The sequence below is a fragment of the Balaenoptera musculus genome, chromosome 1 (genome assembly GCF_009873245.2).
Source record: "Balaenoptera musculus isolate JJ_BM4_2016_0621 chromosome 1, mBalMus1.pri.v3, whole genome shotgun sequence".
NCBI classification, from domain to species: domain Eukaryota; kingdom Metazoa; phylum Chordata; class Mammalia; order Artiodactyla; family Balaenopteridae; genus Balaenoptera; species Balaenoptera musculus.
In genome coordinates, this window is record NC_045785.1 from 103,599,843 (window position 1) to 103,626,251 (window position 26,409).

Here is a 26,409-nt window from a genome sequence, read left to right on the forward strand (position 1 = left end):
CGAATACCAATAATAAAAAATAAAACTAACCTAAACAGAAGACAAAAAACAAAACAAAATAAAAAAAACAGAGTAAAAGAAAAGCTGCTATTGCATTGTGCTGTTGCTTCCGTTACCTGGTTGGCAAATGCTGTGTTCAGTCAGGTTCCAGGCTAGCAGAACAGAGTCTTTTGCACAGCAGGCAACCTTTCAGTTACTCTTTCCTGATATTATATTCTTCTTGCATGCCAGCACTTGCTCATCTCTATATCGCCAATGCTTGAAAAATAGCTGATGCTTCTTAAATGTCTTGAAAAGGACGTCATAGAGACTTGAGGTGTAGGTCTGCCTCCTCAGTTCATGGCTGGCCAATTAGCTGTGCCTTCCCTATTCTCAGTTTGTCAAGTCAGAGAGTCTGGATAAGATAGTAAATGCACAAAATAATCTATCTTTCTAAGTCTCAGTGTATATATTTTTATATTGTTGTGTCTTCTTGATGACTGGCCTCCATAAGTATCTTAGAATTAGGTATCAAGATTTGATCCTTCTACTTTCCAGTCTCCCTTTGGTACTGCCTGTTGGTTGAACCTAATAGGAAACCAGCTGACAAAAGGGAGAGAGGTAGTTTACAAAGTCTAAGACTCAGCATCATGAAGGAGAGCATAGAAGAGTGAATTTGGAATTGAGCATTTGGGTTTACTTACTGATGCTACCTGTCTTCCTTGTTTTTAGTGTGTGGACTTTAATTAGGTCTAGATGAACAGTCAGTGAAGCAGTCTATGAAGGGCCGCTTTATAGAATTGGAGTTGAATAGCTAGCACCTCACCTCAGGCAAAATTTAATGCCTTTTGGGATCGCCCTTTTCTCTGGAGAGCCTTGCAGTTTCCTTCAGGTGGTGGTTTTGAACTGGGTAGATGATCAAAAGGACCTCTCCCCAGGAGCAACTGAGGTAGGTTCTCTCAGCTTGTGCTAGAAGTTATGGAAGTTACAGCAGTTCTCAACTCAGGTAGGTGAATAGCCTTGCAGGAGAGCAGGCTGTATAGGTTAGTCCCTTGCTAGGTCCGAGGTCTCTTCCCAGATTCCTGAAAAATACCTTCTATATGAGTGAGTAGTAGTAAATAATAATTATGGGCTGGTTGACTACCTTCTTGCATTTTATCTTGTTCTCATTTATGACATTTTCAAAATAACTTGGAGTTTTAAACATGTAGGTGAGACTTCTCTATTTCTCAGTGGTACTGATGGGTCAGAATTTTCCATTGTGCATTGGTTTAATTGCCTTAGCAAGAATTGAGAGGGAATGAGTCAAAGCTATGTGCTTAAGTCATAGTCCCAGAATACCTCTTCCATTTACATTAAAAAGAATTATAGGAGAGGAATCTTGGTTACAAATAGTAGAAACCAACTGTAATGCATGCAAAAAAAGGTATTTATTGGAAGGATATTGGCTTTCAGAATTGACCTAAAGTCTGGAGAACTAGGTTTAGTGTATAGTCAAGCATTAAAGGAAATCACATATGCAGAACTGTAGTGAAGGTTAAGGAACAGTTAGTGTACCACTGTCAGTGCTGCTGGTCTCTGAACACCTAGTTATGGCTTTGCTACCTCTGGATGCTAGATTCCTCCGTTTCCTGAGTGATTTGTAAAATTGAGTTCTCGTTTCTTTATATCACTTACTCTGGATCTGTAGTCCTGGCCAGAGCGTATGATTGCCTAAGTGTAGTCATAGGCACTTGCCTTGCTGTTAGGTGATAGAAAGATAAAGTATCTTGAATCTTCTGGCTTCTATAGGAAGGGAAGGAATTTTGCTACCAGTATACTGGTGAATTCCTGAATTTAAGTAGGGAATTACATGTAAAAAGCTTAAGAAACATGAAGTAAACTGAAAAGAACCCTAAGTTTTATTACAGTGACTTGTTTTATAGTTAGGGATGAATTTCTTATCTGCGTTGTGCTATTTAGAAATGTAGATATAAATAGTCTTTCTAGACTCTACATTTTCAGACCTTCTGTGCAGGGGTTTAAAACAGGAGTCGGTAATGCTCCCCTTAAAGGATTCTTGGAAACATGGGGGCATTTTTTGGTTGTCACGATGGGAAAGGTGGCACTATTGGCATTTAGTGTATGGGGGCCAAGAATGCTAACCATTCCACAGTGTCCTGGTGGTTGCACACAAAAAAAGGTTTGAATTGTCTTGCCCAAAATGTCCATATTGCCTTTGAGAAATACTAGGTTATATGGATTATTTTAATGAAAGGCCAAAAATTATTACTGGCCTCCTTTGCTTCATTGTCTTATACTTTAACTTGAGCATTATTTCTTGCTTCTTTGCTTTGCTTCTTGGTCCATTTCCTTACTTCAAGGGGCTTAATTCCTTAAAAAATTTTTTAAAATCTGGCTCTAACACTGTATAAAAAATTAACTCAAAGTGGGTCAGAGACCTAATGTAAGAGCTAAAACTATAAAACCCTTAAAAGTTAGGGGAAAAGCTTCATGACATTGGATTTGGCAATGGTTACTTGGATATGACATCAACAGCACAGGCAACAAAAGGAAAAAATATATAAGTTGGACTTCATTAGAATTAAAAATTGTTGTGCCATTGTTAGTTTGTGGACTGCAGGGCTTGAGCTGAGTGTCAGGGGCTGTCTTAGTCTGCTCAGACTGCCATAACAAAATACCATAGACAGGATGGCTTAAATAACAACTTTTTACAGTTTTGGAGCCTGGAAAGTCCAAAATCAAGGCCCAGCAGGATTTGGTTTCTGGTGAATACTCTCTTCCTGGCTTGCCGGTGGTTGCCTTCTTGTGCCCTCAAATTTCTTTTCCTTTGTGCTTGTGGTGGCATGGGAGGGTGGCAGAGAAAGATCTATTTCTATCTTCCTCTTTTTATAAAGCCACTACCTATCATGAGGGTCTCACCCTTATGACCTAATCTAACCCTAATCACTTCCTAAAGGCCCATCTCCAAATACCACGTTGGGGATTAGAGTTTCAACATATGAATTTCTAGGGACACAAACATTTCGTTAGTATGAATTTTGAAGGACACATTTAGTTTAAGAGATAGTGTCTTAGGGAGAAAACAAGTAAACCTAGGTAGACCACAGAAACAAAATGTCAGATTGAAGGGGGTCAGTTTGTCAGAGAAGGAGGGTGTGAGCCAATAAAACAAAAATTAGAGAAAGAAGAAGAAAATAAAGGTTCAAAACCAGAAAATGGGAAGGCAGAGCTTAGAGAAATTCCCTGGAACAAGGAGAGGTGGCTACAGCATTTGTTATTGAGTCTTACTGCTTTAGGTGTAGGCAGAGGGTACTTGGTAAGGATACTTAAATTGAAATAGCTGCTTTGGGCCAGGAGCTGCACTGAAGCCTGAGTGGATGATACTTTATTCCATAAGCAAATAATGAATAACTTAACAAAACCGTTTTATAAAGAATATTTTAAATAAACTCTTTTCGTGTCTTGACAGATGACCTGTAGTGATGTTTTGTTTTGTACTGATGATTTTTTATAATCAGTAGTCTAATATATTAGTGTTGTCTTTGGCATCTCTGCATTTAATGGTAACTTTCTGATGATCATAAATGATTTGGGGGGAGAGGATCTTGATTATAATCAGAAAACCATTCAACTTTCATCCTTTATACTTTTTTAGTCAATCAAAGGGACTACTTAAAATACCAGATCACCTTCTAAGACCAAAAAACAGTGAAAGTCTTATAAAATATTGAAGCTGAAAGGAAGAAGGTGGGGAGGAGTTAGTATGCATGATAATTTCCTTTTCCTTTGAACTTTATACCCATTTTCAGTCCTGATTCATTGTAGAAAGGCCAGGCTTTGTTTTATATAGAACCTGCATACTGGGATAGTGATTTTACTGTTTTTTTTATTATGTATTTTTAAACTCCAGCAAAACAATTTGAAGGTCTTATAAAGTTTATGATGAGTGTTTACATATATTGTTTAGTTATCTGTGTGTCTGCATTTATCTATGCTGAGATTTTTTAAAAAATTGAAGTATAGTTGATTTACAATATTGTGTTAGTTTCAGGTGTACAGCAAAGTGATTCAGATACATACACATATTTCAGGTTCTTTTCCATTGTAGGTTATTACAAGATATTGAATATAGTTCTTTGTGCTATATAGTAAATCCTTGTGGATTATCTATTTTATAAATAGTAGTGTGTATCTGTTAATCCCACACTCCTAATTTATCTTCCCCCCTTCACTTTGGTAATCATAAGTTTGTTTTCTATGTCTGGATGTGCTTAGATTTTAATCTCAGGCTATAGGTGATACCTGAGGGTGGAGAGAAGTGAATTGACAAAATGTGTTTTTGTTTTGTTTTTTTTGCCTTGAAAATATATTATAAAAATTGGCTTGGTTAAAAAAAATACATGAGAGAAACAACAATCAAAATGATCACATGAAGGAAACAGAAACTTGTTATACAGCATTATATTTATTGTGGGGGGATGAAATAGTATGGTCAACATAGATGATCAGCTTGAAATAATATAGGGTCTGAGATACATAAAGAGAATTAAGGTGGTTCTCCATGTGATCATTCATTCATTCATCAAATATTTATTGAGTACTGTGTTTTAAACAGTAAGGATTAACATAGAGTAAGACAATGCCCTAAACTCAGAGAGCTTAAGAAGCTCACAGGAAAATGATAAATATGAAAATTTATAAGATTTATAAATAAAGGACTAAAGGAAGAGTGACCTCAGCATCATGGCTGCATCAGACATCCATCATCCCTCCTCACCCCTGCCAACAAAATTCTGGCATCCATTCACGTACAAAAATGCCTCTGTGGGTACGATGGTACTCAACACCATATGCCAAGGGATCCAGGAAGAGTCTCACCCATCCATGCATTGGATAATAGACAGACCTTGGTCCCAGTTGTGGGCCATGCAGCTGTGAACCAGCTCCAGCTTTTCTTGGCTGTGGTCTGGAACCTCTGGAGAACACTGACTTAGACAATCATCCGTGGATTAGAGAGCCTTAGTGGACATCTGGATTTCCAGAGGAGAAGTTCTAACACTCTGTTAGAGCAAAAAAAAAAAAAAGAAAAAAAAGAGTTTGGATTCATTGGAGTGGGTAAAAGGAACAGCTTGACTTTACCTGAATCATGCTTCCCCCAGTATGGCACAGCTTAGGGCCAAGAGAGCCTATTTCAACCTGTGGTTTCTCCCTCTGGGGAATGGGAGAGCAGGTGAGTGAGCAACCAGCTTCCCTAGTTGCGCAGGATGCTGCCAAAGAGGCTCATTTCTCTCAGCCTATCCAGAGTGTTAAATTGTGAGCTCTGTGACTGGGGGTGGGAAAAGAGTGGGATAGTGGCAGATAGGACCCTTGGAGAACATTAAAGGGACGTGGATCCTATTAAGTGCTTCATGGACTCCATCAAGAAGCCTGCCCATGAGTTGCTGGGAAAGCCTCACCTGTGGATTCCTCCAACTGGCCCACGGGCATCCCTAGCATCCCACATGTATCATTCACATACCTTCCCACTCTGCAGCTGGCTCTCTGTGTTCCTGAAAGTAGTGGTGAGAGCAAGCTTTGGAATTCTCCAATCTGTGTGCCAGGGAGAGAACACAAACTTGAGCCATAGTGCCACCTTTGGGAAGACAAAAGAGAGGCTGTCAGCACTTGGTCTGGTGCATTGCAGGATTGAGAGAAAGCATACAAGCTTAAGAATTCTGCCACAAGAGGGAACAAGAAGCATGGAGCAAGTGTATCCATAGAAGGTCTGAGAAAGCCCCAGAATCTCTAACAGGGCTGATGGGAGATATTTCTCCCCAGAAGGCAGTGAAGTCTGGAGGAGCTGACTGATACTTCAAATGTGAAGACAGCAACACAAAATTCTAAGGAACATGAAAAACCAAGGAAACATGACACCACCGAAGGATCACAGACTGTTAGTAACTGAACTCAATGACATGGAGATCTATAGTTACCTGATGAAGAATTCAAAAATAGCTGTTTTAAGGAAACTTGAGAGAATACAGGCAATTCAACAAAATCAAGAACACAATACAAACAAAATGTGAAGTTTAACAAAGAGCTAGAAATCATCAAAAAGGACCAAACAGAAATTCTGGAGCTGAAGAATTTAATGAATGAAAAGAAAAAGAAAAAATGCAGTGGAGGGCATAAACAGTAGAATGGACCAAGCAGAATAAAGAATCTGTGAAAGAGAAGACAGGAACTTTGACATTATAGTCAGAGGAAAACAAATAAGATATAATGAAAAAGTTAAGAAAGCCTACGTGATCTAGGGGATGTGTTCAAAACCAATTAATGAATTTTGATATTCCAGAAGAAGTGAGGGAGAAGAGGAAAGAAAGCAGAAAGCTTATTTAATGAAATAGTGATTGGGGAGAGATTTGGATATTCAAGTTTGTGAACCTCACAGGTCACCAAACAAACCAAACCTAAGGAGATCTTCTGTAAGACATATTACAATAAAACTGCCAAAAGTAAAAGACAAAGAGAAACTAGAAATCTATAACAGGAGGAAAGCTTGGAAATGCACAAATATGTTGAAATTAACAACACATTCTTGAACAATCAGTGGGTCAAAGAAGAAATACAAAGAGAAATAAAAAAAAAATCTAGAAACAAATGAAAATGGAAACACAACATACCAAAACCTATGGGATTCTGTAAAAGCAGTTCTAGGATGGAAGATCTAGCAAAAAGCAGTTGTAGCAATGTAGTTTTCTACATTAAGAAAAAAGAAAGCTCTTAAATAAACAACCTAACTTTATACATCAAGGGACTAAGTAAAAGAACAAACTAAGCTCAAAGTTAGCATAAGGAAGGAAATATCAAAGATCAGAGCAGAAATAGAGACCAGAAGAACAATAGAAAAGTAGAAAAGATCAACAAAGCTAAGAGCTGGGTTTTTTTTTAAATAAACAAAATTGACAAATCTTTAGCTAGGCTAAGAAAAAAGACAGAGAACTCAAATAAAATCAGATATGAAAGAGGAGACATTGCAACCGATACTGCAGAAATACAGAGGATCATAAGGGAGTACTGTGAGCAATTATACACCAACAAACTGGATAACCTATAAGACATGGACACATTCCTGGAAACATAAAACACCAAGTCTGAGTCATGAAGAAAGAGAAAATCTGAACAGTTCAATAATGAGTAACGTGATTGAATCAGTAATAAAAAGCCTCCCAACAAGAAAAAGCCCAGGACCAGATGGTTTCACGTATGAACTCTAGCAAACAATTAAGGACGAATTAAGGCCAATCCTTCTCAAACTCTTCAAAAAGTTTAAGAGGAGACAATAATCCTAAACTCATTTAATGAGGCCAGCATTACCCTGATATCAAAGCCAGATAAGGATACTAAAAGTAAAGAAAACTATAGGCTATCTGATGAATATAGATGCAGAAATTCTCAAGAAAGCATTAGCAAACAGAATTCAACATCACATTAAAAGGATCGTACGCCATGATCAAGCAGGATTTATCCCTGGGTTGCAAGGATGCCTCAAATAACACCAATCAACACGTTAATAGAATGAAGCATAAAAAATCATATGATCATCTTTGTAGATGCAGAAAAAGCATTTGGCAAAATACAACATCCTTTTATGATAACTCAGTAAGTTGGATATAGAAGAAACATACCTCAACATAAAAGCCGTATATGATAAAATAACAGCTAACATCATACTCAGTGGTGAAAGGTTGAGAGCTTTTTCTCTAAAATCACAAACAAGACAGGTACGCGCACTTTCACCACTCCTATTCAACATAGTACTGAAAGTTCTAGCCAGAGCAGTCAGGCAAGATAAAGAAATAAAAGACATCCAAATTGGAAAGGAAGAAGTAAAATGTCTTTGTTTGCAGATAGACTCCACCAAAAAACTGTTAAACTAATAAATGAATTCAGTAAAGTTGCAGGGTGTAAAATCAACATACAGAAATCTGTTATGTTTTTATACAGCAACAACAAACTATTTGAAAAAGAAATAAAGCAGTCACATTCACAGTAGTATCAAAGACAATAAAATGCTTAGGAATAAATTTAACCAAGGAGGTATAAAATCTGTACACTGAAAGCAATAAGACTTTGATGAAAGAAGTTGGAGAAGATGCAAATAAATGGAAGATATCCCATGTTCTTGGATTGGAAGAATTAATATTGTTAAAATTTCCATACACCCCCCAAACCATCTATAGATTCAGTGCAACCTCTATCAAAATTCCAATGGCATTTTCCACAGAACTAGAAAAAACAATTCTAAAATTAGTATGGAACCACAAAAGATCTTGAATAGCCACAGCAATCCTGAGAAAGAATAACAAAGCTGGAGGCATCACACTTCTTGCTTCAAACTATACTACCAGGCTATACTAATTAAAACAATATGGTCTTGGCATAAAAATAGATACATAGACCAATGGAACAGAATTGAGAGCCCAGCTAATATTTGACAAGGGAGCCAAGAATGTTCAGTGGGGAAAGAATAGTGTCTTCAATAAATGGTGTTGGGAAAACACCAGTTCGGTTTTTTTCATTAATTTATTATTTTTTTATCTGGTTCTGATATCAGAGTAATGTTGCCCTTATGAGGTGAGTTGAAAGTATTCCCTCTTCAATTTTCTGAGCTTCTGTAAAACTGATACTAATTCTTCCCTAAATATTTGGCAGATTCACCAGTGAAACCGTCTGAACTGGAATTTTCTTTGTGGAAAAGTTTTTGACTACACATTCTATTTCTTTAATAGATATAGGCTATTTAGGTAATCTAGGTCTTCTTAAATTTACTTGAGTATTTTTTTATTTCTAACAAGGTGTGTAAATTGTTGAAATTTTGGTGTAACGTTGTTAGTGATAATCATTTACTATCATTTTAATATTTGTAGGATTGTAGTTATGCTTCTTTCATTGTGTTATTGTGATTTGTGGCTTTTCTCCCCCTCCCCTTCCTACTAGTATTGTCAGAATTAATCAATTTTTTTAATCTCAAAGAACCAGCTTTTTTATTGCTTTTTCTCAATCTTCTGTTTTCTATTTTTTCACTTCTATCTTTATTATTTCCTTTATTCAGCTAATTTTAGGTTTAATTTTCCCTTTTTCTGTTTTCTTAAGTTAGAACTTGAGGTCCTTCATGTGAGATCTTTTTTTTCTTTCCTAATATAGATTGATTAATACTATGACTTTCCTTCTAACTTTTCTTCTTTTTTTTATAGAGGCATTTAGTGCTATGAATTTTCCTTTAAGGATTCCTTTAGCTTCATCCACAAAATTTTGATGTTTCCATTTTCTTTTAGTTCAAGGCACTTTCTAATCCCACTTTTTTAAAAAAAATAGCTTTATTGAGGTATAATTCATGTACCATACAGTCACCCACTTGTACTACACAATTCAGTGGTTTTTAGTATATGCATATATATATATATGCAACCATCACTACAGTCATTTAATTTTACTTTAGATTTTTTTTTTTGACCTATGATTATTGATAAGTGTATTACTTAGTTTCCAAGTACAGTTGGCTCTTGAACAACACGGTTTGAACAGTACAGGTCCACTGGTACATAGTTTTTTTTTTTTTTAATAGTAAAAATATTACAGTACTACATGATTCAAGGTTGGTTGAATCCAAGGACGCAGAATGCGTATAGAGAAACCATGTGTATGGAGGGTTGACTCTTAAGTTATATGCAGATTTTTGACTGCAGAGAGGTTTGGGACCCCTAACTCCCTTGTTCAAAGGCCAACTGTATTTAGAGATTATCCAGATACCTTCATGTTATTGATTTCCACTTTAATTCTATTGTAGCAAAAAACATACTTTGTATGGTTTGAATCCTTTTAAATTTATTGACTTGTTTTACTGCTCAGAAAATGGTCTGTATTGGTAAATGTTCTGTTTGCATTTGAACAAAATGTGTATTTTGCTGTTTGGGTAGTGTGTTTTATAAATGTCAGGTCAAGTTGTTTGATGGTTTTTTTTTTAATGTCTTTGCTGATTTTCTTCCTACTTCTTTTATGAATTATTGAGTGAAGGGTATTGAATATACATACTATATTGTGGATTTGTCTACTTTTCCTTTTATTTCTGTCAGTTTTACTTCATATATTTCAACTCTCTATTAGATATGTAATGTTTAGCATTGTTATATTCTCTTGCTGCATTATTGACTCTGTTGTTATAAAGCCCTTTTAATCTCTGCTCTGAAAGGTACTGTTTGATATCAATATAAGTTGCTCCCGCTTTTTGATAAACATCTTTATTGAGGTTTTCTTTACATACCATAAAGTTCACCCATATAAGTGAACAGTTAGGTTGGAGCATTAGCTGCCTCCAGTAGGTTGATGATTTCCAAATCCATGTCTTCAGACCTGGACGTCTTAACCTGTGTGCTTTGCTGACCTTTTAAACTTAGCGTGTCTAAAAACCATACTTAATAATTCTTTCTTATTCTTTGCCTTTATTCCAAGTCACATGTTCTCTAGTCTCTGTCTAGTTAATGGTACTCCTTTCTATTTAGTCACTATAGTGAAAACTTATCATCCTTAACTTCTTTTCCCTTTCATGTTTAATCATTTACCTAAACTTACTGGTCTTGACTTTCTAAGGTCACTGATATTTGGTCCTTCTCCATATCTACTGTAGATGGATTTTATTAGTTTTTGGTCATTTTTTGCCTGGGTGGCTGCTGTGATCACCTAACTCCCTTTCGTTCTGCCAGCCTTGTATCATCTCCCTTTCTGCCTCCTCCCCCAAGTCAGTCCTGAGGAGGTGTTTTTCTGAAGATTTAAGTACAGGTATGCCATTTTCAATTAGAAGTATTTTAATGGTTTGCTTTTGTCCTCAGGTTGCAACACAAGTTCTATTCATGATTGAGCTTTTGTCTTCTCTGTCTTCCTTATTATGCCCAATCTATTCTATGCTACTGCACCCTTCTGCACCCTGCATACTATACCCTAGTGGCCATACCAACTTATTTCCTAACTGGTGTATTGTGTCGCTTCTTCCATATCTTTGTACACTATCCCTTCTCTGCTTAGTATGCCCTTATTTTCTTGATCTGCCCGGCAAACTTGGTTTTTTCTTTTTTTTCCTTTTAATTTCTATTTGAAGATCATGCCTTTCTAATGCTATTTCCTGTGTAAATCTGTTTTCAGGTTGTACTCGTGTGCTTAATAGAAAATGCCTGTGCTGTTAGATACCTCTTCTATCTAACCTATTGTCCCCTGGTACCTCACCTGTAGTTATTTACTTCCTCTGCTGTGTTCTACCTGTTTGGTGCTTACTTTGTTTACGTATTTATTAGATTGTGAACTCCTGTGGGCAAATAATGTGTCTTATTTTTCTTATATTCCCTGCATCTAGCTCAATGCCACTCACATGTGGTAAATATTTGTTGATTATCATTGAGTTAGGCTGAAGTTAATTCAATGACTGATAACTATTTAACCTGAAATTACCATTAATTCAAACTAAAATCCCCTAAAACCCAAGTTAGATTAATCTGTAACAGCTCTTTATGTAAATAAAATCTTTTAATAGCCACATAAATGACCTGTATCTAACTAAATTTAAGATAGAGACAGTGAGTTTGTGTTGATGGTTCATCAACTGCTTTATTAAAGTGAGAACACTAAAGAAGTTGGTATTTTGTGGGAGCTACATGACCAGAGTAATTGGATTTGGTGTAGAAGCTGAGGGTCAGTGAATTTCTCTTTTACCTTGAATTGCTTTCATCCTCTTTCAGGTGGCTGACAATTACTTGTATTGAGAAACAGTTGGACTTTTCTATTAACATGTTTTCTTAAGAATGGGATTCACTCTTATAGAATTTGTGAGCCCAAGTGTGATAGAATTTGTGTTGTTTGGTTCTTAACTATAAAGCAGTACACCAGAAGAATACATGATTTTGCTTAAAAGGGTAACATTCAGAAAGTTCTTTGTTATTTATATGACAATGTTATTCTGTGCAAATGGGATATATTAATTTGCTATTGCAAATCATCTTAGACTGTATTTGTGAACAACTCCCTTAAAATGGTTGATACCTCTTGGTTACTTTGAGTTTAAAGAGTTATTCATGATGTTGAAGGAGTGACATTTCTCTTTGGAAGGGCTTAATTCCTTTAGGCACTTGCCACTGAGCTCTGTAGAATACTGTTATTTGAGTATTTTCTGTACTGGTTGCTCACTTTCCTATAGTTGTTTCCTAAAACCATTCTTGGCCTATACTTGTACATAAGTAGCTATTTACATAACTGTTTCAGCTATTTTTGTTGTGCTTTCCTGGATCCTCTGAAATATCTTTAGGGTGTTATTAAAATTTAGGGTGTTTGAAAGGTTATTTAGTATCTAACCTTGTTATTAAAAACAAGGGCCATTGTATGGGCATTGTCTTTTATCTTTTAAAAGATAGAATTACATTGTTGATTTATTCAGCATTTTTTAAAAAGTCACTTCATAAGGGTGAGTTTGGTGAGTTTTCATAGAATTTGGAGATTAGTAAGAGTCAGTTTAGTAAAATTCCCTTATAATGGTTGAGGGTAGTTAATATATGCCAAAGTCTTTAAGGGCTCTCGTGTTTCTTAAATCTAGGTCAAAGAACAGGGCCTGGAAATCTTAGCAATGAAATAATGGATGTGAATGAAAGCTGATGTAAAAAGTGTTTCTATCAATATGAGGAAAGAATGTTATCAACAGAAGTTTAAATGCTTGGAGTCTAGAAAGATGAGACCCAATGAGTAGGAAGAGAAGGAAATTACTGAGTACCTTCTGTCTGTTAGTTTCTTTCCCTTCCTTGTTGTACTTTTATTTATAATAATTTGTAGATTCTTTGGATTTTCTATATAAAAAGCATGTTATCTGTCATAGAAGGCATTTTTTTTGGAGCTTTAATTTTTTTCTTATATTTTAATCTTATTTTCATCTCTTGTTTTACTTTGCTGGCTAGAAGTACAATCAAATAGAAGTGTGATAGTGAGCATCCTTATTTGTTTCTCTCATTTTGAAGGAAACGCTTCTAAAGTTTCACTATGAAAAATGATATTTGCTCTAGGTATTGGAAGATATCTTTTATTAGATTGAAGTTCTCTTTTTCTCCTTTGCTGTAGAGTTTTAAGAATGGGTGTTGAATTTTGTCACTTTTCTGTTTCTACTTTGTACAGTTTTTCTTTAATAATAGCTAAATTACGTGGATAGAATTTTCTGATGTTAAACTATTCTCACTTCTGGGATAAGTCCAATTAGTTATGATGAATTTATTTTTCTATTTTTTAAATGTTACTGATAACTTTGCTAATATTAAAAAAAAATCTGTATTCATGAATGAGCTTAGCCTGTGATTGTCCTTTTTCCATGGTAATCATTCAGTTCTGTTTTGGGCATGTTAAATTAGAGGTGTTTGGCAAGTGTCTTACATGATGTTAGAAATTTGGATCTGGAGTACTTAGTAACATGGAAAAGGCTGACTGTAAATATTTTGATATAATAGTTGAGGAAATACAGCTGGATGATGTTGAATAGGAAGGTATATAGAGTAAGAACAGAAACGTGGATGGAATACAACATTTTGGGGGTGCATCGATGATGGTAAAGCCAATGATTAGAGGCTTGTTTGAAAGGCAGGTGTGAGAAGGAGGGAGTTCAAAGGAAGGAAGAACTTAGCTATCAGTTTTTAACTGTGGTGGATAGAAGAGTGATGTGAGGTTAGAGAAAGTGGAAACAGCAAATGTAGTACTCTTTGAAAAAGTATCGTGGTAAAAGGAAGGAGGGGGACACCAATGAAGGTGGAGCTGGAGGCAGTTTTGAGGGAAGTTTTTATTTATTTAATTTTTTAAGGGTGGATGAGACTTCATGCTTGTAGGTGAAGAGTAAAGCTCTAGTAAAGAAGGATGCAGTGAATATAAAAGGGAAATGTATATTCACCTAAATTTTTGCCAAACAAGATTTCAATGTAATTTTATCTATTCTTCTGTAATCTAGGATTGTATTTGTCTTTCAGTATGTTTCCAAACATGATTTATTTAAACACTCTAATTGGAGAAGGAAATGTATTACTTGGTTAGTTTATTTCTGGCCAATCAGCCCTCAGATACTAACGAGAGTCTCAGGGAAAGAGAACATCTAGGGTGGAGAGTGGCTCAGTAAAGACTAGGCCATTCACCAGCCATAAAAATCACAAAATAATAGTGGCTTAAGCTTAAGCAAAGTAGAAGTCTGTTTCTGATCTATAGGGCAGTTTCAGTTAGGGAAGCTGAAAAATAGAATTTTTATTTTGCAGGAGCATATGCTTAGCTAAAAATTGATGGCTCTAAGACTAAGGAGGAAGGGAGCAAGATATTGAGAGAAAGGTATCAGTGTCTACACAGTAGAGACAATCTCTTAAATAAAATTCATCTTTTATGTGAAAGGCAGTATTTGCATAGTTTAAGAAGTCAAAATGCATGTGTTTGTACCTAGGCTCTCTACTTACTAGCTCTGTGACCCTGAGCAAATTCCTTTTTCTCTTTGTGCTTTAGTGTTTTCCTAATAAGATGGAGAACAGTGTTAAATATAAGATGCCTCATAAATTGGTATGAGGATTAAATAAGATAATCTAAGTAGTTGACTAAGTCAGTGCCTGGTATATCTAACCCAACAACAATTATTAGTTTTGTCATTTGCCTTTGATTTTCAAGGATCAAGGGTGTGTGGAAGGAAAAAACAAAAACAAAACAAAACGAGACAACAACAACAACTAAAAAAACCCCAAACCTAATATTACTTATGGGATATCAAAAAGTGATTTTTTTTTTAAATTATTTTTTTTTTAATTAATTTATTTTTGGCCGCGTTGGGTCTTCGTTGCTGCGCGCGGGCTTTCTCTAGTTGCGGTGAGCGGGAGCTACTCCTCGTTGCGGTGCGCGGGCTTCTCATCGCGGTGGCTTCTCCTGTTGCGGAGCACGGGCTCTAGGCACACGGGCTTCAGTAGTTGTGGCTCACGGGCTCTAGAGCGCAGGCTCAGTAGTCGTGGCTCACGGGCTTAGTTGCTCCACGGCATGTGGGATCTTCCCGGACCAGGGATTGAACCCGTTTCCCCTGCATTGGCAGGCGGATTCTTAACCACTGCACCACCAGGGAAGTCCTCAAAAAGTGATTTAACTATTACACATAGGATATAATTGAAAAAGTAATTTCAAATCTCATAAGAACCTGTAGATTTAAGATTAGTTTTTTTTTGGAAGCCTTGGATGGTGCCCAGAGTTAGCCAAACTGCAAAGTTTGAGGGCACAGTCCTCCACAAGACCACCCTTACTTCGGATACCACCTGAAATTTCAGGGGACTCCCAAAGCCACCCTCAGGTTTGATAATTTGCTAGGACTCACAAAAGTCACTGAAAGTTATTACACTCATGAAAGGATTATAGATTACAGAGAAAGGATGGAGTTTAAAATCAGCCAAGGGAAAGAAGCACATAGGATAAATTCCAGGAATGTTCCAAATGTGGAGCTTTTGGTGTCCTCTTCTTGTAAAGTCAGGACATTACTCTCCCAGCATCAATGTGTGACAGTATGTGTTGCCACCCACCTAAGCTCACGTGAGCTTTGGCGTCCAGAGTTTTCAAGGCATGACTAATCGATTTCCCACGTAGTTGAACTCAGTCTCCATGTTGGCTCATACTTTGTGACCCAGAACTCTTACCCTAAGTTGTATTGTTGGATTTTTTTAGCATGGCCAGCCCCCACCCTAGGACTATTGGATGTGGCCAACCCCATCCTAAAATCTGGTGTGGCCAGCACCCACCATAAACAAGGACACTTCTCTGAAGTTTGACAGATTACCTCCCAAAAGCTGAGGACAAGGCCAGACTTCTCTTTGGGCAAGGCCAAATTCTTTACTACATAGAAAGATATAAGGCACTGAAGAAAAGCAAGAGACATTTGCGAATGGAAGTTCAACATGATTATCTGTTGAAGATATCAAAGTTAAAAAAAAAAATCTTAAAAACACGTAAGTAAAAGAAAGATCATTCAGGTGAAAATAAACATCCAGAACATTTGATCCAGCTGGTGTAATTTAAAATCTAGAAATTTGGACACTAAAGCAAAATTCGAGGAGCTCCTTGAAAAGAGATCAAAATGAAAATAAAAATTTGAGATATATAGGGGAAAAAACTAGAAAGAAAACTCATGGTGCTACTAAATGATTACTGTGGAAAGATGTTCTTAAGGAAGAAAGGAAAAGCAGGAATAAAGTGCATTCTTTGGTAAGTTGTGGGGATTGCTGCATTCACTTGTATTTTGAAACAAAGAGATTGGAGGATTTGATATAATTAATGGTTTATGTTTGTATAGAAAATTACAATTTATTAAATACTTGTACTTACCTTGGATAAGTGTAGCCAAGTGTATTAGGATAGTATTATTTGTTTTCCTATTTTTATTGAAGAAAGTACTGATGTTAGAGGTTTTTGAGTGATTTGTGCCAGGTTGCTGAGTGAGTTTGGGGCAGAGCTGGAACTGGAATCCTTGTCTCCTGACTTTTTGCTTAAGTAGTTCTACTTCAAGTACTTTTTTCCCAACTACAAAATGATTCTTCTTGGATCTGTTCTCTAGGCCTAGGCACAATGTTTTCTGTTGGTAAGGAGGGGGAGGGGGATTGGAAGGCGATTGGGTGGTACCTGCCTGTATTTACCTTGGTTATCTTATCTAAGACTTTATTCAGCACCTGTCTGCTGCTGATGCCCTCACCTGCCTGAGTCTCCTGAACAGATCAGCCCAAGATTACCCTTGGATGCACACTGGGGCCAACCTTGGCTCCTCTCTGCCATACTTTTTTTATATCCAGTCTGTCTGCAGGCCCTATGGACTTTTTCTTGCTACCCAAATGACCTTGTTTGTCCCTGATTCTCGGGCTCTGCTGTGATTCCTCCTCTTTTCTCTGTTTTCCTCATCAGCCCCTTTTCACAGCAAGGTATCCAATTTTCTTTTTCTCTAAACATTTAACATTTTATTTTAAATACTAGGCTGTGAATTGATTTTCTTCTCTCTTGATATACAGTTCTGTGATTTTCAGCACATGTTCACATTTGTGTAACCACTGAAATAGGATATATAACAATGCTATAATCCAGAAAAACTGTCCTGTATTTATTCCCTTATAGTTAACCTCTCCCCTTATCCATAACTTGTGTCATCCACTAATATAGTCATCATCCCTCTATTTTTGTCTTTTTGAGAATGTCAAGTAAAAGGAATCATATAGAATGTAACTTTTGAGACTGTCTCCTTTCACTGACATAATGCCTTTGAAATGCATTCAAGTTGTGTGTACGAATGGTTTCTTTTTATTGCTGAGTAGTATTCCCATAGTGTGGCTATACCACAGTATAAAGTGGTTTGTTTAACCATTTACTTGTTGAAAGACATAAGGGTTGCTTCCAGTTATTGCCTGTTATGAGTAAAGTTGCTATAAACATTTTTGTATAGGATCCCCCCCCCCCAATTTTTGAAATTGTGGTAAAATATGCATAACATAAAATTTACCATCTTAACTATTTTTACGTGTACAGTGCAGTGGTATTAAATACATTCATATTGTTGTGCAACCGTCACCACTATCCATCTCCAGAACTCTTTTCATCTTGCTAAACTGAAACTCTATACCCATTAAACAGTAACTTCCTATTTTTTCCTTTCCCCTAGCCTCTTGCAACCACCATTCTACTTTCTGTCTCTATGATTTTGACTACCCTAAGAATCTCATATAATTGGAGTCATATAGTATTTGTCTTTTTGTAACTGGCTTGTGTATAGGTTTTTGTGTGAACGTAAGCCTAAATTTCTCTGGGATAAATGTCCAGGGCAATTGCAGGATTCTGTGATAGTTACATGTTTAGTTTTTAAAGAAACTGCTAAAGTTTTCCAAAGTGGCTGTACTGTTTTACAGTCTCACCAGCAATGGTGTAAGTCCAGAGTTTGAATTCAGTTTCTGGAGAGGTAACTTTGGTGACCCCCTTAGAGTAGTCATCATTGGATGATTTGGAAAATAGTAACTACCACTCCTATATTCATTCATGTGGATTGGGGTGGAAGTGGAGAAAAGATTCAGGGCTGGGTAGAAACCCAGTAGGTATCTACTGCAGTAGTGGTTTCCAAACCTGTATGCACACCAGAATCATCAGAGGAGCTCTTAATAATACAAATTCATGGGTCTCATACAGACCTGCTAAATTGGAAACTGTATTTTTAACAAGGGCTCAAGAGAATTTTATGTGGTCATGCTCACATCAGTTGGACCATTGTGTTACAAGATCTATGGAACTTCCAGAATTTTAGAAGTGTATGATGTATATTTAACAAATAAAAAATTTCCCATCCTCTATCTTTTCTGCTTCTCTCTCTTTCTTTGACCCTATGTTTATATTTTGTCCCCTCTTCACGTCAGTTTATGAAATGCTCTTATTTATTTATTTACTTAAGCTTTTTTCTTTATTTTTAATTGAAGTGTAGTTGATTTACAATGTTGTATTAGTTTCTGGTGTACAGCAAAGTGATTCACTTATACATATATATATTCTTTTTCATATTCTTTTCCATTACGGTTTATTATAGGACATTGAATATAGTTCCCTGTGCTATACTGTAGGACCTTGTTGTTTATTATTTGGTCCCCTCTTGATAGTTATTTCTATTTTTTATTTTCTCTCCCCCATCTAGTTTTTCACTGGTCTCTCTTTTCTGTCTCTCTCTCTCTCTTTTTTTTTCCTCATGTGTCTACTAATAAGTTATTGATTAATAAGTTAATTAATAAGTTAATAAGTAAGTTATTGATTGCTATTTTCTGTTTTCACTTGGCCCTTAAATTGTAACTTTCTAGGTTCCCTTTTTCTCCACTGTGTGAGGTGGTTGCTCTTCAGCATCTAGAGCTCATTTTCTTTCTCATACTAAGATATATTTATCCTCTTCTTCAGGCAGGTAGATCCAAGTCTCTCTCACGGATCATTCTTTTTAATGGCAGGAGTAGAAAACAACTATCAGGGTTTGGTGGAGGAAACTTTAAGTTTTATGTTTATTTTTCTCCTCTTCTTATAGGGAAGAAGAAGAACGTTTGAGAAATAAAATTCGAGCTGATCATGAGAAGGCTTTGGAAGAAGCAAAAGAAAAATTAAAAAAGTCAAGAGAGGAAATCCAAGCAGAAATACAGACAGAGAAAAATAAGGTAGTCCAAGAAATGAAGACAAAAGAGAAAAAGCCAGTGCCAGCAGCTCCTATACCAAACCTTATAGGAACACATGGTGGAGACCCAGAAGATAATGACCTAAGAGAGAAAAGGGAAAAAATTAAAGAGGTAATAATCTGAGATTTGTGATATGGGGTGGTTATGGATATGGATATGTGTTTGGCTAGATTTAAATGATCTGTCTATCTATCTATCTGTCTGTATCTATCTATCTATTTATCTATCTATCTATCTATCTATCTATCTATCTATCTATCTATCTATCTATCTATCGGGCTGGCCAAAGGTTCCTTTGGTTTTTAAGTAAAAAAAAAAGACACATTTTTCATTTTCACCAAGAACTTTATTGAGCAATGTATTCACCGTTTTGTTCCACTACCTTCTGCCATTTTTCAGGCAACTTCATAATTCCATCTTCCCAAAACTTTTTATCTTTTTGAGCAAAGAACTATTCCAGGTACCTTTTACAGTCTTACGGGGAATTGAAATTTTTTCCATTAAGAGAATTGTGTAAAGACTTAAGTAAATGGAAATCAGAGGGTGCAATGTCTGGTGAATACGGCGGATGAATCAGAACCTCCCAGCCAAGCTGTAACAGTTTTTGCCTGGTCATCAAAGAAGCATGTGGTCTTGGGTTACCCTGATTGAAGACTATGCATTTTCTGTTGACTAATTCCGGATGCTTTTCATCGAGTGCTGCTTTCAGTTTGGTCAAATTGGGAGCAGTACTTGTTGGAATTAATCGTTTGGTTTTCCGGAAGGAGCTCGTAATAGAGGACCCCCTTCCAATCCCACCATATACACAGCATCACCTTCTTTGGATGAAGACCGGCCTTTGGTGTGGTTGGTGGTGGTTCAGTTCACTTGCCCCACAATCTCTTCTGTTCCACAGTGTTGTACAGTATCCACTTTTCATCGCCCATCACAATTTGTTTTCAAAACAGAACATTTTCATTATGTTTAAGTAGAGAATTACTATGTGGAAATATGGTCAAGAAGTCTTTTTTTTTTTGCTTAACTTATGTGGAACCCAGACATCAAAGCGATGAACATAACCAAGCTGGTGCAGATGATTTTCAATGCTTGATTTGGATATTTCGAGTATGTCGGCTATCTCCTGCGTGGTATAACATTGATTGTTCTCAATTAATGTCTCAATTTGATTGCCATTAACTTCAACTGGTCCACCCAACTGTGGAGCATCGTCCAGCGAGAGATCTCCAACATGAAACTTCACAAACCACTTTCGACACGTTTGATCAGTCACAGCACCTTCTCCATACACTGCAAAAATCTTTTTTTTGTGTTTCAGTTGCGTTTTTACTTTTCTTGAAATAATAAAGCATAATATGCCAAAAATGTTGCTTTATTTCTTCCATCTTCAGTATTAAAATGGCTGCACAAAAATTCACCAGTTTTTTTTTTTTTTTTAATGCACACTGACATGAGAGCTGTCACCATACAATCTAATAAAATTGTTTGGAATGAAGTTAAAGACAACTAAGCGCTACTAGAGACATCTTACAGAAAAAACTGAACGAATCTTTTGGCCACCCAACCCAATATCTATCTGTATTTGTACCATCTGTGGTGTCATATTTTGATCTTGTTTGTTTTGAGGTCAAAATTGTAGTTCAGTTTGCAAGTTGGCAGTAAGAGCTAAAACTCTCTTAATATCGATTATAATTATAGAATACTTAAAATTTTTGATATAATGTTGTTTGGATAGTTACATTACTCACCCTGTGTTCAGAGATCTTTTGATGTTCAGTATTTTATAAATAATGTAGAATAGATCCATAACAATTTATCATTTAATAAGAAATTTCTTAAGTGTTTAGTTACTAGGAACTCTGCTAGATATTATGTAAATCTTCTCATAAACATGTTTCTGAAGAGTTAACATTATGTCTGCCGTCTTTCAAGGAACCTGTTGTGATACCACTTAACCATACTGCAGATTAAGAACACATCCTTCCAAAGAATCTCAGTGGATTGAAGAGTAGGGAAGGATTGATTTCAACATTTTTGAAATTTCTTTTGGTCTCAGAAGTCTGTCAATTTGTTATTCTAGGAGTTATTTGGAGGTAAAGAGAATACCAGAGGGAGAGGAAATCTAGTGAATATTTTAGTAGAACTTTGTTAATTAGAACTCCTGCTAATTCTGGGTGGAGTTTGTAGTTGTACTGCTTATGAAGAAAAAGACTTTGTTAGAGTGTAATAGCATCAACAATATTTCAAATCTATTGTTCATCATAAAATAAGACAATAAGTTTAGTTCAAATAGATATCTATTTGGATATATTCTAGTAATGAATATGGAAGATTTGCAGGTATTTTAAGCGTGGCCTTATGAATTGGTATAAAATATGTCCTCTGATTTACCTCACCTTTGGATTCTATGTTTTATACTCAGGCTGCTTGAGGCACTTTCTTTGGACAGTGTTGAGGACTTTGACACATTTCTTTTCAGATGCCTGACCTATTTTTTAGATGTCATTAGAATTTATTGAAATACTGTCTGATGTACATAATAATTCAGATAGGTAACAGTGTGTGTTGAGAGGACCCAAGACCACCCACAGGCTCAGTGATTCACTGGGAGTACTCACAGAACTTAGCAAAACTGTTGCCTTCATGGTTTTGGTGTATTCAGCTGAAAACATACAGATTAAAATCAATAGAAAAGGCACATAGGACGAAGTCCAGTAGAGACCAGGTACAAACTTCTAGTTGTCCTCTCCCAGTGGAGTGATACGGACAGCGCTTAATTCTTCCAGAAATAATTTGTGGCAATGTGCACGATGTATTGCCAACCGAGGAAGTTCACCTGAGCCTTGGTGTCCAGATTTTTTATCAAGAGTTCATTATGTAGTGTTGGCTAATCTTAGTTCTTCAGCCCCTCCAGAGGTCATGCTGATACCTGTGGTTCAAGGTCCCCACCATAAATCACGTTTTAGCATAAACTATCTGACATGGCCCAAGGCTTCACGTAAACAAAGATACTCTTAACAGGCAGGATAATAAACGTTTAGAGGTTACTTTCCAGGAGCCTGGTACAGGCCAGACCTTTTTTGAGGATGTGCAGGGTTTGGACAACCAGACCTGCTAAGTGAATCCTGTAGAGCATACCATATTATCCAGGGTTCTTGTAAATTAACATACAACATATTAAGAATCCCTGTGTAGGCTCCTGTTAAACATTATGGTTACTGACTTAGTAAGCAGAGAAAGTTGGGATCTAAGCCTGCAAGGGAAGAAGCTAACAAGAGGCAAGGTGATGTGAATACCTGCAGAATATCTGAAAGTTTCAAGAATTAGAAACACCATTTACCTCTGAAGGCAGGGGTATAAAATAGAGCTGGAAAAGGGTTATTTGAAAGTTTTTAAAGGAGCTCTTAAACCTTAGATCCCTAGTTCTCTAGCCTAAGCATCCTAGCTGCTGTCCTCCCTTCCCCAAAAGAAGACCAAAAGTTTACTTTTGGATGGATGAATTAGGAAAGATCTAGATTTTGGGAATACCAAGTATGGCTGAGGGGAAAGGGCAGAGGTCATTCTAAAAAGTGAAGTGACCATAAAAAGAAAAGAAATGAAATTGAGTTATTTGTAGTGAGGTGGATGGACCTAGAGTCTGTCATACAGAGTGAGGTAAGTCAGAAAGAGAAAAACGGATACCATATGCTAACACATATATATGGAATCTAAAAAAAAAAAAAAAAAGTCATGAAGAACCTAGGGGCAAGACGGGAATAAAGACACAGACCTACTAGAGAATGGACTTGAGGATACGGGGAGGGGGAAGGGTAAGCTGTGACAAAGTGACAGAGTGGCATGGACATATATACACTACCAAAGGTAAAATAGATAGCTAGTGGGAAGCAGCTGCATAGCACAGGGAGATGAGCTCGGTGCTTTGTGACCACCTAGAGGGGTGGGATAGGGAGGGTGGGAGGGAGGGAGACACAAGAGGGAAGAGATATGGGGACATATGTATATGTATAACTGATTCACTTTGTTATAAAGCAGAAACTAACACACCATTGTAAAGCAATTATACTCCAATAAAGATGTTTAAAAAAAAAGAAAAAAGCGAGTGGTAGGGTTGGAGGGAATTAAGTGAAAAATGGATTCTGAATATTGAGACAACTTTATCCTGCTCAACTCTTCGAATTCTGGCAGCCAGGTTTATTTTCAATAAGCAGGAAAATGAAGGACTTCTCTCTGGGGAGACTTGACTGGCCCAAGAAGAAAGACCTAGTCTATTCCTCAGTGAAACACCCCTGCGTTTCACCTGAGCTCCCTAAGATGAGGCTCAGTCAATAAGTTTTGCCTCTTCACTGACAGCCTTTGATTATCTTGTAAGTGCTTCACTCAAATGTGAAGAGCAAACCACGGATCACTAGACATGTAAGGAAAGTTTCTTACATGAGTCAAATGGAAGAAAGGAATTTAGAGGATACAGAAACCATACAGGGAGCAGAATACATATATCAAAAAAGAATTAATATCTTTAGGATGCCAAAAAATTCATGAAATGAGAATAAGTTATAAAAAGGAACATTTACAGAATAAGAAAGTTCTTGGAAATTAAAGATATTGATACATTAAAAAATTCAGTAGAAGAGTTGGAAGATAAAATTGAGCAAATCTCTTGGAAGGACAAAAGATTAAGAAAACAAGAAAAATGATAAGATCAATCTGGAACATCTAACAAGTGATTAATTAGGAGTTTTGGGAAAAGAACAGGGAAAATAGAGGGGAAGAAGTCAAAGAAACAATTCAAAGGTTCCTACTGAAATTTTAGAAAGAGAGGCATAAAAAACAGATCCTAAAAGTTCACAGAGAAAAAAATAGTTTCACCCAAAAGATTTGGATTGTACATAATGGCACATTAGATTCCTTAACAATAATATTAGAAATTGGAAGAGAATGGAGCTAAGGCTTAGGAAGAATTATATATTCAGCCAAATTATGAATCAAATCTGAGGGTAAAGATATTTTTAGATGTTTTCTCAGATTGCTACTGGAAAATATGCTTCAGCATAAAAATAGGAAGATAAGCGATTTTGGAAACAGGATCTGTCACTAGAGAGAGAAAGGAAGGTCAGTCTCAGGATTCAGCAGGATGATGGCTGTGCTTCAGGTTGAGAGAATGGAAGTCCAGGTTAGAGTTAGGAGGATAGAGAGCCTCAGGAAGGATTTATCAGAGAATAAGATGGAACTGATGGTTTATCTGATGTGTTTAATTATATTGAGACAAGTTTTGAAACTCAAGCATAATTTGGAAGTAAATTAATAATTGTTACATTTAAAACTACATCAACAAAAATACCCACCAAACTTCAGACCGGTAGTTAACAGCAAGGAAAACAAAAGTTGAACAAAATAATATAGTAATTGTAAGAAAAACATGTCGTTAACTACATTGGAAGGATGTGAGCCAGGGAATATATGTGGGGGAGTTTATGTGGAGGTGAGCTGATAGTGTATACGAAAGCTAAATTATCCTAACTATAGGGGAATATAGTAAATAGCTAAAACTTTTTTTAAAATCAAGAAATAGCACTAAAACATGTACTTAGAAATACAGTGGTAAATAGAAAAACAGGTGAAAGAATCTAAGTAATTGGCTCAGGAAAGTGGAAGGAAAGGAAAGTGGGGAAGATAGGACAGGCTATTAGATTTTTTAAAAATTCAACTTTATTGAGACATAATTTATGTACAATAAAATGTATTTATTTTAAGAGTATAGCTTGATGAGTTTTGACAGATGTATATACTTGTGTAACAACAGTGGCGATCAAGCTGTGAATAGGTCCATAATCTCAAAATGGTTTATTTGTGCCCCTCTTCAGTCAGTCTACCCCATTCCTTGGCCCCAGGCAACTGCTGGTCCGCTTTTAATCACTATAGATTAGATTTGTCTTTTCTAGAGTTTCAGTGAAATGGAATCATAAGGTATGTGATATTTTGTTTCTGGGCTTTGGCTCAGCATGTTTTTGAGATTCATCTATGTATATTGCCATAAAGGTAATTTTATTTTCTTCGTAGTATTCCATTGTATGGCTATACTATGATTTGTTTTATTCATTCACCTGTTGAACATTTGTTCAACCTTTGGTCCAGTTTTTGGCTATTATGAATAAAGTTGCTATGTACATTTGTGTACAAGTCTTTTTGTGGGCATATGTTTTAGTTTTAGTTTTGACATTTCAGTCTGTGATCTGTTGTGAGTTAATTTTTTTTGTTTATTGTGTGAAGTAAAGGTTGTGCTTCATTTTCTCCCCATAGGGCTTTTTAGTGTTCCAGCATTATTTGTTGAAAAGATTATCCTTTCTTGATTGAATTACCTTGGCACTTTTGTTCAAAATCAATTGACACAGTCAGCAGATGTTGAGTCTCTTTCTGGACTCATATCTATTTCATTAATCTATATTCCTGTCCTTAATGAGAATGTGACACTGTGTTGATTAACTTTTATAGTTAAGTTTTGAAATCAGGTAAGTCCTCCAACTTTGTTCTTTTAAAAATAGTTTTGGCCATTCTAAGTCCTTTGCCTTTATTGAATTAGCTTTTCTGTGAAAATAAAAGGTTCCTGGGATTTTGATTGGGATTTCATTGAATCTGTAGATGATTTGGGAAGAATTGTCATCTTAACAGTATTGACTTTTTCATTCCCTGAGCATATCTGTCCACTTATTTAGGTTTTCTTTAATTTCTCTCAGCAGTGTTTTGTAGTTCTTAGTGTATAGTTCTTGCACATGTTCTATTTCATGTTTTTTGATGCTAGTATAAATGGAATTGTTTTTGAATTTCCATTTCTGTTCATTACTAGCATATAGAAATATAATTTATTTTAGTTTGCTGAACTTGTATCTTATTTACTGAAGTCATCTTTTAGTTTTAGTGGCTTTTTATTTTAAGATTGCTTAGGATTTTCCTTGTACATAGTCATGTCATCTGTGAATAGAGGTACTTTTCCTTTTTCCTTTTTGATTTTTATGCCTATTATTTCTTCTTATTGCCATGGCTAGGACTTTCAGTACTTTGTTGAAAAGAAGTGGTGAGAATAGATGTACTTGATTTGTTCTCAACTTTAGGAGTAGGGTCTTCTACCATTAAGTATGATGTTAACTGTAGGTTTTTTTGAAGATGCCCTTAATTAAGTTGAGGCTGTTGCCTTATA

At 36.1% G+C, this 26,409-nt stretch overlaps 1 protein-coding gene across 3 annotated transcripts in view; it reads left to right on the top strand.

The window, feature by feature from the left end:
- MAN1A2 (mannosidase alpha class 1A member 2) overlaps positions 1-26,409 on the top strand; it is a 172,775-nt gene that overhangs the window by 33,539 nt on the left and 112,827 nt on the right. For all 3 annotated transcript variants that reach the window (XM_036854140.1, XM_036854150.1, XM_036854145.1), the window contains exon 2: positions 19,076-19,331. In XM_036854140.1, the coding sequence (XP_036710035.1) occupies positions 19,076-19,331 (256 nt within the window). The remainder of the gene's footprint in view (positions 1-19,075; positions 19,332-26,409) is intronic.